This window comes from Mastigoproctus giganteus, chromosome 4 (genome assembly GCF_048544385.1).
Source record: "Mastigoproctus giganteus isolate SK-2022 chromosome 4, ASM4854438v1, whole genome shotgun sequence".
Lineage (NCBI taxonomy): Eukaryota > Metazoa > Arthropoda > Arachnida > Uropygi > Thelyphonidae > Mastigoproctus > Mastigoproctus giganteus.
The window spans coordinates 237,270,053-237,283,933 of NC_143578.1; the positions used below are offsets into that span (position 1 = coordinate 237,270,053).

Consider the following 13,881-nt stretch of genomic DNA (forward strand, 5'->3'; position numbering starts at 1 on the left):
AAGACTGCTGCACAAATTGGAGCAGTGTGGCATTGGAGGCAAATTGCTGCTATGGATAAGGGGATGGTTGAGTGGCAGAAGACAGAGAGTGGTAATCAGTGGACACTGCTCAACGTGGACTAATGTTATTAGTGGAGTTCCTCAGGGTTGGGTCCGTTGTTGTTTTCGGTGTTTATGAATGATTGATGATGGGATATCAAGTTTAATGTCCAAGTTTGCAGATGATACAAAGGTTGGCAGGGTTGTTAAGGACACCACTGACGCTGTGCTACTGCAACGGGATTGGAAAGGTTGAGCAGGTGGGCTGAGAGGTGGTAAATGAAGTTTAACATTGACAAATGTAAAGTACTACATATGGTAAACAGCAACCCCAGAGCAACGTATCAACTCTGTGGTACTACACTGACAGTGGTAGAGAATGAAAAGGACCTGGGGGTAATTGTGCAGGCAGATATGAAGTTCTCTGAGCAGTGCAGACGAGCTGCAAGAGTAGCTCATGGTGTCTTGTCAGTGATATACAGGAATTTTTCTAGCAGGGATAAGGAGGTGATTATTCCCTTGTATAAGGCAATGGTTAGGCCACATCTTGAGTACTGTATACAGGTCTGGAGGCATCATTTCAAGAAGGATGTAGAGCTGCTGGAACGGGTACAGAGAAGGGCAACAAGATTAGTGAATGGAACAAAGGGTTGCTCTTACAAAGAAAGGCTTAAGTTTTGCAAATTACAAAGTCTGGAGACTAGGCACCGGCGAGGTGATCTGATAGAGGTGTATAAGGCTTTGAATGGTTTGAGCATGCTCAATGCCAATGGGATTCTTCATCTTACTCAGAATAATCAGCTCAGAGGGCATAAATTCAAATTGAGGAAGGACAGATGTCGGATAGATGTGCGGAAATTTGCCTTTGGCCAGCGGGTAGTTGGTTGGTGGAACCGACTTCCATCAGTTGTTGTTGAAGTTGATAGCCTAAACAAATTTAAGGCTCAACTGGACAGGTATTTCGAGCGAACGGAGGGGTGAAATGGGAGTGGTGTGTTTTTTTTTTTTTTTTTTTTTTTTGGCTGGTGCTGAATAAGCTTGCTTTCTTGCATCATATGCCTCTACTAATGCTAATGCTAATAACATAAGAAAATCAGTGCTCAGAATAATATTTTAATATTACAAAGCACTGATCAGAAAAAAAACATTCAAAACCACTCATGCTATAACATTTTTAAATGAGGGGCTATCAATCCCCATGGCTACACTCATATTTCATAATTTTACATTTTTATTATGAGTTAATGCTGAAATAATGAACACTCTGTAACTTCATAAATCCAGTTTTCATTCACATTTCAATGCAAGAGCATTAAAATGTTGGTAGTGGTTTTAAGACACAATTTTGGTTTAACGCTTCTTTATGAAGCAGATGAACATTTCAGTGATGCTTCATATTGTAGTTGTTATAGAGACTCTGCAGGAAATTTCTGGTAAGTAACCCATGAAGATCCATAAATAGGCTAATCATAATTTCAACAGGCACAATTATGTGAGGATATAGTCATTAACCATAACTATATATTAGCAACAATAAAACTATTTTAGTTTATAATGTAGCTACAAATTTTTAAAAATTCTAAATAATACATGGAAGAAAATTTAACTAATGAAAAAACAAATCAGTATAGTTACCATAAATCCACATAATAGCTATGAGCTCCAATGTGGCATATAAAATAACAGCTGTTCCAACACCATAATTGTCTAACAACAGCATTATATATTGGCCTGCCTAAAAGAAAGCATCGTAATTAAAAATATATATATATTATTATTTTTTAAAAAGTAAGTATATTTTAAAAGACAATTACAGAAAAAAGTATGGTTATTTGTTACATGGTAAATGTGATCTTATACAATATTCTTATAACCAATGTATAAAAACTGATTTTTCATGATGAAAGGTGGAAAGAAAAATATTAATTTATTTAAATCCTGGTATATTAAAGAGCACAAAGCTTATTTTCTATAGTGGCTGTTGAGCATATCCCTAAGAGTTGAACCAAAAAAGCCTTGTATGATGCAAACATTGTAAAATGTTTGATTCAAACACTGGAGGAACAGAAAAAATAAGTCCTATTAGAAGCTGTCAAATCCTATTACATGTTATGAATAATTAACAAATAACACTTCTCAGTAAGTTTATCTCTCTATACATTAAAAAAGTTTTCCTCCTGAAGCCAATGGGAGAAGAGGGATGCAGGTGACATGGTACAAATTGGCATGGCAATTACGTCACTACAAATGCACAGGTAAATAATACATTGGTGATGTTCTGATTAGATTTCAATCAGTGTGTAATAGGGCTTGCAAACCGGTTTTATAAATCGGTTAAATCCGGTTTTCATATTGAATTGTTAAAACCGAAACCGAGCTTCTAAAACCGGATTCGAATATTTTTTTAGTTAGCCCTCGAATATAGTTTTTTGTTACGCACATTTTCTTTCGTTTGTTCGTTTGTCTGGATCGTTCAACTGCTTTGTTTTAAACATGTTTTTTATTTTATTTTATTTTATTTTATTTTATGTTTAGGTACGAATCTCATGGGCAAGTGGCCCAAATCTAGGAGGGGTACCTTTTTATCTTCCCACCTGTATCATGGCACGATGCAGGTGTACTCATTTACGACTGAGTGAGTTGTGGAACGCGTCTTATTGATGGTTACCCACTAGAAACAGATTCGCTGAATATTGCATCAAATTTCAATCGTAGAAAGTTTTTTGCTTCTTTATTCCTATTAAATTTGCAATCAAATGTTCTCCAAAAAGCAGCTTCACCAAATTTAGCTTTTATGTAATTTTAAAAATACAATAGATTTAATTGGGGAAAAAAAATTGCGAGTAAATAAATAAAAAATTTCTTTCGTGAAACTTTTGAAACTTGCCTCGTTTAGACTCTTCATTCAGTGCTTGCGGGAGTGACGCATAGTATTGTGCCTTTGTTATCTTCAATATTTTTATTTAAAATTGTCGGTGATATAAATTCCTACTAATTAATATTTATTACTCTTAATATGTCTAAGATGAAATCAAATGTATGGTTTTATTTTGTTCAAAAAAGCAAAGATGAAGCACAATGTTCGAAATGACAGAAGATAATGAAGTCGTCTGGAGGATCTACATCATCTTTGATGTTGCATTTAAAGAAAATGCATCGAATTGACATTAAACAAGATAACAGTGAACCTCCCGCAAAAATGGTAAGAACATTAGAAAACTTTATCGTTAGAAAAATCTATGGAAGAAGAGATTTCAAAATTAGCCGCTTTAGATGGATTTTCTGTTAATTCAATTACCAAGAGTGAGTTTATACAATCAAGCCTTCACCTTCAGAGAAATAAATACGATAAATTACCACCAGCCTCAGTGAATGGAATTAAAAATATGGTTCTGAATTATTATACAACTAAGAAAGAAGAACTCATTCAGCATTTCAAAAATTCATTGGTTTTGGGTGCTCGGTATTCATTGACTCTAGACGAATATACGTCTATACAAAATAAAAGGTATATGAATATAAATGTGCATTCAAAAGACAATCATTGGTCGTTAGGTCTTATTGAGATTAATGGTTCACTTGATAGCAGAAGAACTGAGCAAATTGTGAATGGACACTTGAAGGAATTTGGTTTGAACTTGGATGAGGATATCGTTGCCTGCACCACCGATGAAGCAGCAATGATGCTAAGTTTGGCAAGCAAATTATGCCTAATCATCAACAATGTATAGCCCATTGTATACATCTGTCAGTTATAGATGTGGTAGATGACTTTCATCAACCAGTGAAATACCACCACTTTGCTTATTGGAGGCTTGAAGTGGTGAAACCCATGTTTAGTCTCTAGAGCAAAGTTTCCGGCATCCCCCTCCTCCCATACTTCTCCTTCAACCCATGCACGGTACTAAGTACTATAGGTTTGATACCTTTCATGTTTGGGGTTTTCATAATAAAAAAAAAAAAATTAAAAAAAGATGTACTTTATGAAAAAGCAATCAATTATGGTGTCACAGTCTTTGAGTCTCCCAAAGACAATAAAGAAAATGAAAATAATGAAGAAAGTAGTGATGAAGAAGAAGTTGAAGAAAGACAGCAAGGCATGCTTTATCAAACCGACTTTACCAATGAGCTCATTTATTTCTTCAATCCAATGGCCAATATTGCACAAACTATTAACAAAGTCAGAAAAATTTGCAAGCTTTTTCGAAAATCGCCTACCAAAAATGACATATTACAAAATTTTGTTAAAGCAAAATTTAATGGGAAAGAATATAAACTTATATTATATTGCAAGACTAGATGGGATAGCACATTCTATATGATTGAGAGATTTTTGAAATTAATAAATTGCATTCCAAATGCTCTATGTGCAGTACTGTCAACTGAAGCTGTCTGACGATGACTGGAAAACACTTGAATTGCTATGTGAAACTTTGCGACCAGTTGAAATGATTCTGAAGGCTACAACCTCAGAAGATAGACTTACTTAAAGCCGAGTCTTCAATAGAATTTCTGTTTGCTAAGCTTGATACAGCAGAAAACCCATTTGCTTTAAAGTTTCACCAAAGCCTTTTGCAGCGTTACAATGCAAGACGAAATTGCCAAACTGTGGCTTTGCTGAGCTATCTACACAACCCTAAAAAGTTTAGGAAAGAAGATTCAGGTTCAAGAACTTTTGATTTTCCAAATAACCAAGTTTTGAAAAAGGATGCTGAAGAGATTTATCAGAGATTATTGGCAAAACATTCCGAAGGAGTCTTAGCGTTGAATGAAGAAACTGAAAATAAACGAACTGTTCTTTTAGAAGAAATCAAAGACTCGTCTAGTTCCAACATCGGAGATACACTCATGCAAGAGTATGATAGTGTAATAAATAGATTAACTGAAGAGCCTTCAAAATATCCGAGTGAATTGGAAATCAGCAAAGAATTTAAAATTTTGGAGGCAACTAGCAGTAGAAATGAAAAGCTGGAGAAAGTTTATAGAGCACTGCTGACCATTAAACCAACAAGTGTCCAATCTGACAGAGTGTTTTCGATCACTGGTCTCTTTAACACAAAATTAAGGTCAAGTCTATCAGGAAAAATGCTTAATATACTGTGTTTTTTAAAGGATCATTTTCAGCAAAAAGCTGAGCAATAAATAGTAATTTCCCCAAGCTGGTTTTTTTTTCACATTATTTTTATTTATGTATTTATTATTATTATTATTATGGGGCTTATTATTTTTTTGTTTTTATTTAAAGGATTTGAATACAATTTGTAATTTTGTATAATCTCAAGCTGGTTACTTTTTTAATTTTTTATTTTTTTTTTACTATAAGAGGTGATAGATTTTGTTTAAAATATTTGATTACGATTTGTGCAATCTACCCAAGATAAAATAAATACCTGGGTTATAAGCTTTTAATTATTTTCCCTAAGTCTGAGAAAATCGATTTTAAAAACGGTTTTAAGAGTAAACTTCGGTTAAACTCGGTTTTGAAATTTCTCGGTTTTATGCAAGCCCTAGTGTGTAATAATGTTAGTATAATTATGAGAGGGGTGTAAAAGATTTGACTTACTCCATCATACCTCTACATTTTAAGTTGGACAAAATGGGAACTAAATGGAGTCAATGTAAAAATATGTGTAAAGTGGTCACTCAGTTGAATAGCGTCTCACTGCAAGATGTTGAGAGTTTTCATTTGAAATTATTGTTATGTGATGCAAAACGTCTAAGGTGTTTTGAAGATGTGAGAACTGTGAATCGATTTGCTTATCCTTGCCACTTTAAAAGTAGCAAGTGTAAACAAATTGATCGATCATATGAAGGAAATTCTTTCTAAAGTGGCTTCAGTAATAATGCCGAGCAGGTTAAGACATTTTTTTGTATATTTGATATTGGCTGGGGGTTGGCGAGCAGGGGGCGGAACCCCTAGTTATTTATTAGTAATGCAGTATCACCATCACCTAGATTATTATGTCAAAGGCTATTCTGATTTCATTAGAGTAGCCAAGCTAGTTACCTACCATGTTACACTTAACAGCCAAGTAAGGCAATTAAACCACTAGATATCACAGCTAACATTTAAGCAAGCATTTTAATTTTTGGAAAACTCTGCTTGATACGAATAGAAACCTCTATTTGAGGACAAATTCCTATGATGCCTTCAATGGTAGGCTGTGGCGGTAGTGATGGCAGTGCTGCTGCAAAGCACTACTCCTTAACTGCAATATAAGTCATTAGAAATCTATTTCAGATCTGTAGTAGTATCATTAGTTTGTATGCTTATAGCAATGGGCTTTAATAGTATGCAGCAGCCACCCAAATCTGAGAAGGGTAAAAGCAGTTTCCATATTGCATATTAAATACTGATAGCATGATGTCCAAACACACTGTATAGTCAAGCATACTACACAAGAAGACAAACCAAACATGATGTTGGATTGTAGTATGCTTAACATGACTCAAGTCACTATGGCTTGAATATGTTGTCTCTACTTTCAGAATGCACAATTGTTGGGCAATGAGCAGTAATTAAATCTTTGTGGTATGAGGCAGTGAATGTTAGGCTCAGTATAGGAAAAAAATGATTAGGGAGAGATAATGAGAAAGACTTGTGGACTACAATACTGAAAGACTAAGTTCACCATTCACTGTAAGCAGGCAGAAAGTAAGGGACATGGTGTTCAATGATTTATCAGAATTTTGTAAGTAGAGAAGGTCAGGAGTGGGAGTGCAGTAACACCTGCTCTTTGAGTAGACTGGGTTCAAGCCCCTGACTGATAAATACAGTCGATCTGCCAACCCGCACTGGACCAGCATGGCAGATTATGGTCCATTTCCCTCAGCATGAATTGTTGAGGAGGCTTCCATCCTGCAGTGGGTTGATAATGGCTGCAGTTTTTATCTAGGTCTGGAGGCCAAATATAAAGAAAGATACTGAACTTCTAGAGCAGAAACAAAGAAGGACCTTTGTCCTTCTTTGTTTCAGAAACTATAAGGAATAGCTTAGAAAGATGTGATCTGCAGAGCTTAGCAGACAATACACCTTGGAGTGGGATGTCTTGAAGTGTATAAAGCAGTGAGGATATTAAAATGAATGAGGAAGAAATATTCTCAGCAGTGAGTAAGGCAAAAACCAGAGGACAGAACTATAAAATCTTGTGAACATTAGACTAGATCATACAAAGTTTATCTTGGACAGAGCCTGAATAAGTTGCCTCGCTGGGTGACTGAAGCAAAGAGAGATGCAGAATAAGTTTGCTTCCTTGCATCATCATGCCATTTTAATACTAATACTAAAAGAAGTAAAATAAAGGTGTACAAGCAGAAGCAGGCAGAAAGGATCAAAAGTTCCTTCCACACCACATGCAAAGTGTGGTGTGGAAGGAACAGTCCTCATTGACTATTTGTAAACCAGTAGCAGATTCAGGTATACTTTACTGATTTCTTGCAGTATATGTATTTATCCCTAAAAGATTATTCAAATAAAATACTTGAGTGATTTTTGCAGTATAAAAAAAGTGAAATGGTAGTTAGTGAATAAATGAGAAAATTTAATTTTAAAACAGATAATATTGAAGTTTGGTAATGAAAGCAAGATAACTTACATTTTCTTTATGCAAAATATATGAATACATTTCAATATAGTTAACACATTCACTGCTTCCTGAAAGCAAGTATGTGGCTTAAAATTTTAATCCACTTGGAGGGGGAACCACCCTACTTTTAGAACTTTTTCTTCCAATTTGACAGAAGGAAAATCAGATATTTTTGTCATGCAACTTTCACCAAAGGCTGATTAATTCAGTTGTAGTGAGAAGGAAGCCCAAAATTGTTTCTGCCCTTTCCAATCGAGATTGACTTATCTCAGGTTGAAACCATTTTCAGAAAAACCAGCAGTGAAAGTGTTAAACCTATTTTGTTATAATCTTCTATTTACTATAAATATAATGTACCAAACTGTACATACATCAGTGGTTAAAGGTACACCACATACAAAAAATACAGAGCACACAACAAAGGACAACTGCCATTTCTTCTTTTGTAAGTAAGGGAATGAATCTCTGATTGTAGTCAGCAAAGTCTCTATCAGAGCCATCTGAAAGATAGGAATACACCATCAAAAATATACACCTGCACAAAAAGCAAAGTTTAAACAAAATGTAAGTCTATTAAAAATATACTAAATGAAATTATGTAAAATAACTGTTAATTTACTGATCATTACTTTTTCCAAATCAGTGACACCTAAGTTAGATAAGTAAAAATGGTATGCATATTTTGAAAGACTCATTACATAAGAAAAGTATAAAAATATATAAGAAATTGAACTCTATATAGTTAAGGGACTTATTATGAAAGTTAACAATAACTGAATGTGGCAAATAAGTGGTAACACTCACATGCATCAAAACCTTTGCAGATTATCTCTTCAGTGAGACAATTAAGCAAAACAATAAGAAAATCAAAAGCAAAGAGTTATATATTTTCTGCTAATCAATTACAAAATTTTTCCAGAAGAATGAAACCTTATCTTCTGGAAAAAAAAGTTTTTTTTTTTTTTTTTTTTTTTTTTAGGAACTGATCAATTCAACCGCAGTGTGAAAACAAGCCCATAAATATTCCTCCCACTTTGACAGGATCTGAATCCAGACTGTTTACAGGAATTATAACAATTCTGCTAGTTAGGGCACAGTAATTAGCTAATACTAATTATCATTACTACTACTTTTAGCTAATACTACTTCCCATTCCCTAACACAGAAGGCAACACTAAATAGTTGTGATGATACAAGGGCTATTGTGTCCTGTCGAAACAAGAAATATATAATCTTTAAATTATATTAAAAATGAACATAAATACATTTGTTTCAGATCAGATAAGTATTAAATTCTATCAAGTTGGCTTCATTCCCTATGAAGCGAAATGCTAAAAGTTCCTATAACTTAGCAAGAGAGCTGAAGAGAACAGGTCTGGTATTTTAATAATGAACATAACCAATAAGAATATGTTTTACTATGAACAAATGCTTTCTAAAGCTAGCTTGATTTAGTGATGTATATGCTGCATTCGACTGGAAATGCTTCCAAGATAGTGGAAGTAGGAAGAACTACTGATGCACTCATAGCTACAACCTTCATGTATATTGTCAACATGTATATTCCACTGAATTCAGTCCGAAATTCTGATTTCAGCAGGTTTATTTTCCCATTTAGGAATGCTTCTATAATGATTCATCCACTTAGGATCAAAAATATATAGTCAAACTGGTAGAACAGAAGGCTCTAGATTTTAGCTATATAGCTGAGAGGCATTTTTTTTCCTAAGGTGAAGTGGAAAGCTTTTGATACTGTTGCCCATAAAAGACTGCCTGTAGAAATTGGAGCAGTGTGACATTAAGAGAAAGTTACTGCTATGGATAAGGGGATGGTTGAGTGGAAGAAGACAGAGAGTGGTTACCAATGGATGCTGCTCTTCATGGACTAATGTTATTAGTGGATTCCTAGAGAGTTCGGTGCTGGGACCATTGTTGTTTTCTGTATTTATTAATGATACCAATGAGGGTATAATAGGCTTAAGGTCTAACTCTGCAGATGATACAAAGGTTGGTAGAGTGGTTAACAACAGTAATGAAGGTATGCTGCAACAAGATCGAGAAAAATTAAGCAGATGGGCTGAGAAACAGAAACTAAGTTTAACATGCAAGGTACTGCATATGAGTAGCAGTAACCCCAGAGTAATGTATCAACTGTGTGGTACTACACTCAGGGTAGTAGGAAATGAAAGAGACCTGGGGGGTAACTGTGCAGTCTGATATGAAGTTCTCCGAGCAGTGCATGCAGGCTGCCAGGAGAGCTCATGGGGTTTTGTCAATGATGTAAATTTTGCTACCAGATATAAGGAGATGATTATTCCATTATATAAGGCAATGGTCAGGACACATCTTAAGTACTGCATACAAGTCTGAGGGCCTCATTTTAGGCCTCCAGACTTGTATGCAATACTTAAGGATGTAGAAGGATTGAAGGATGTAGAGCTGCTGGAACTACAGAGAAGAGCAATAAGATTGGTGAGGGGGTATAAAGGAGTGCTCTTATAAGGAAAGGCTCCAGTTCTGCAAATTGCAGCATCTCAAGACTAGGCACCTGTGAGGTGATCTGATTGAGGTGTTTAAGGCTTTGAATGGCTTGAACAAACTGGATGTTGATGGGATTCTTCCTCTTGCTCGGACTATGCACATGAGGAGGCATAACGTCAAATTGAGGTGTTTCCGGAGCCAGGTGGGCAGGAGCGGCAGTGCGTAGCACACACTTCTTGATTAGACCGGGGTTCGAGCCCGTGACCACCAAATACGGAGGATGTGGAACGGTCACGGAATGACCACCGCATATCCCCGGAGCAATATGGCCTTAGTTGCTAATGCTCCTAAAAAAAAAAAAAAGTCAAATTGAGGAAGGATAGTTTCAAAACAGATGTGAAGAAGTTTGTTGATTGGTGGAACATAAAAAATGGCAACTGGGGCAGATGGGATATATCCAATCATATTAAGAGAGAAGCAGCAAAAGAGGTAAGCAAATCCTAAGCCATAATTATAAGAGCATTCTTGGAATCAGGGTAGGTCCTGTGAACTGAAGATATCAAATGTATCCCCAATTCATAAAGTGGGAACAAAACGTGACATGAGTAATTACATACCCGTTAGCTTAACATCTGTTTCACAGAAAATAATGGAGTCACCAGTTAAAGAAGTAATGCATGACCATCTGGACAAGTTTGCAATTATATTTGCAGTCACAGCATGGATTTGTTGAGGGGTTGGTCTTGTCTAACCAATCTGATAGGTTACTACAATGCAGTAACCAAGGGACTGGATGCAAAAAAATAATTTTGATATCATATACTTGGATTTCTCCGTAGGCCTCCATAGCTGAGTGGTCAGGAGCGGGAGTGCAATAGCACATGCTCTTTGAGTAGACCGGGGTTCGAGCCCCTGACTGCTAAATATGGTCGACCTGCCATCCCGCACTGGACCAGCGTTGCAGATTATAGTTCTTTTCCCTCAACATGAATTGCTGAGGAGGCTTCCATCCTGCAGTGGGTTGATAGTGGCTGCAGTTTACTTTTTTTTTTACTTGGATTATAGGAAGGCTCTTGACACTGTTATACATAAAAGACTGAGCAATATGGCCTTAGTTGCTAATGCTCCTAAAAACCAAACAACATAAAAGACTGTTATAAAAACTGGAGCGATGTGGCATTAAAGGAAAGTTACTGCTATGGATAAAGGGATGTTTAAGTGGAAGAAGACAGAAAGTGGTTATCAATGGGCATTACTCTTTAGGGACTAATTGTTATTAGTGGAGCCCCTCCCCCAGGGTTCAGTACTAGTCTCGTTGTTTTCAATATTTATTAATGATATTGATGAAGTTTTATCAGGCTTAATGTCTAAGTTTACAGATGATACAAAGGTTGGCAGGGTGATTAATGACAGTAATCAGGGTGGACTACTACAACAAGATCTAGGAAACTGGGTCGATGAGCTGAGAAATGGCAGTTGAAGTTAAACATTGACAAATGCAAAGCTATCGAATATGGATGGTAGTAATTCCAGAGTAACTTATCAACCATGTGGTAACTGTCCAGTCAGATATGAAATTCTCGAAGCATGTGCAGACATGCTGCCAGAACAGTTTGTAGGATTTTGTCATACAGAAACTGATATATAGAAACTCTGCTAGCAGGGATAAGGAAGTGATTATCCCCTTGTACAAGGCCATGGTTAGGCCGCATCTTGAGTACTGTATACTCAAGATGCAGTCTGTAGGCCTCACTTTAGGAACAATGTAGATCTGCTGGAACGGGTGCAGAGAAGGGCAACCAAAAGGGAGCTCTTACCAAGAAAGGTTTCAGTTCTGCAAATTGTAGTATTTGGCGACTAGGCACCTGTGGGATAATCTGATTGAGGTGTTTAAGGCTTCAAATGAATTGAGTAAGCTGCATGTTAATGGAATTCTTCCTCTTGCTGAGAGTACACACATGAGGGGCATAAATTCAACTTGAGGAAGGATAGTTGCAAGGCAGATGTATAGAAGTTTGCCTTCAGTCAGTGGGTGGTTGATTGTTGGAACAGACTTCCATCTGTTGTTGTGGAAGTGGATAGTTTGAATAAATTCAGGGAAGAAGTAGACATTTTTAGAGGGCATGAATGGGTGAAGTGTGTAGATTTTTTTTTTTTTTTTTTTTTGGTTAATGCAAAGCTTGCTTTTTCACATGATTAGTGACTACTACTACAAGCTTCCATCCATTGTTGTGGAAGTGCATAGTTTGAATAAATTCAAGGAAGAATTAAACAAACTATTGAAGGGTGAGGTGGATAGGTGAAATGGGAAATGTTTTTTTCACTGATTCTGTATAAGCTTGCTAACTTGTATCATTTACCATATTAACAATAATATTGATTCATTAACCTCTAAAACAGAGTTTGAATTAGCATTAGCATTAGTAGAGGCATTTGATGCAAGAAAGCAAGCTTATGCAGCATCAGCCAAAAAAAAAAAATAAATAAATAAAAATAAATAAATAAAAATAAATAAATAAATAAATAAAAAATAACGACTTCCACTTCACCCCACTGTTCGTTTGAAATACCTGTCCAGCTGAGCCTTAAACTTATTTAGGCTATCAACTTCCACGACAAGGGATGGAAGTCTACTCCAGCAACCAACCACCCACTGGCTAAAGGCAAATTTCCTCACGTCTATCCTACATCTATCTTTCCTCAATTTGAATTTATGCCCTCTCAGGTGATTATTCTGAGCACGAGGAAGAATCCCATCAGCATTGAGCATGCTCAAACCATTCAAGGCTTTATACATCTCTATCAGATCACCTTGCCGGTGCCTAGTCTCCAGACACTGTAATTTGCAAAACTTAAGCCTTTCTTCGTAAGAGCACCCCTTTATTCCATTCACTAATCTTGTTGCCCTTCTCTGTACTCGTTCCAGCATCTCTACATCCTTCTTGAAATGAGGCCTCCACACCTGTATACAGTACTCTAGGTGCGGTCTGACCATTGCCTTATACAAGGGAATAATCACCTCCTTATCCCTGCTAGAAAAATTCCTATATATCATTGACAATACACCATGAGCTACTCTTAAAGCCCGTCTGCACTACTCAGAAAACTTCATATCTGCCTGCACAACCACCCCCAGGTCCCTTTCATTCTCTAGCACTGTCAGTGTAGTACCACAGAGTTGATACGTTGTAGTAGTACTTTACATTTATACATATGTAGTACTTTACATTTGTCAATGTTAAACTTCATTTGCCACCTCTCAGCCCATCTGCTCAACCTTTCCAGATCCTGTTGCAGTAGCATAGTGTCAGTAGTGTCCTTGACAACCCTGCCACCTTCGTATCATCTGCAAACTTGGACATTAAGCTTGATATACCATCATCAATATCATTTATAAATACAGAAAACAATAATGGACCCAATACTGAATCCTGAGGGACTCCACTAATAACATTAGTCCACGATGAGCAGTGTCCATTGATTACCACTCTCTGTCTTCTTCCCCTCAACCACCCCTTTATCCATAGCAGCAATTTGACTCCAATGCCAAACTGCTCCAATTTGTGCAGCAGCCTTCCATGTGCCAGTATCAAAAGCCTTTCTAAGATCCAGGTATATAATATCAAAGTTATTCCCTGGATCCAGTTCTTTTGTGACTGCATCATAGTATCCAATCAAATTGGTCAGGCAAGACTTCCCCTTAACAAAACCATGCTGTGTCTGAGCTATAACTGAAGTCTTGTCTAGATGATCCTGCAGTGCTTCTTTAACCAGT

At 36.4% G+C, this 13,881-nt stretch overlaps 1 protein-coding gene across 1 annotated transcript in view; it reads right to left on the reverse strand.

The window, feature by feature from the left end:
• Positions 1 to 13,881, reverse strand: part of LOC150087520 (uncharacterized) — a 217,197-nt gene that overhangs the window by 146,985 nt on the left and 56,331 nt on the right. The window contains exons 12-13 of the mRNA XM_090372513.1: positions 7,997 to 8,125; positions 1,675 to 1,774 (exon numbers count right to left, since the gene is read on the reverse strand). Of these exons, the coding sequence (XP_090228639.1) occupies positions 1,675 to 1,774; positions 7,997 to 8,125 (229 nt within the window). The remainder of the gene's footprint in view (positions 1 to 1,674; positions 1,775 to 7,996; positions 8,126 to 13,881) is intronic.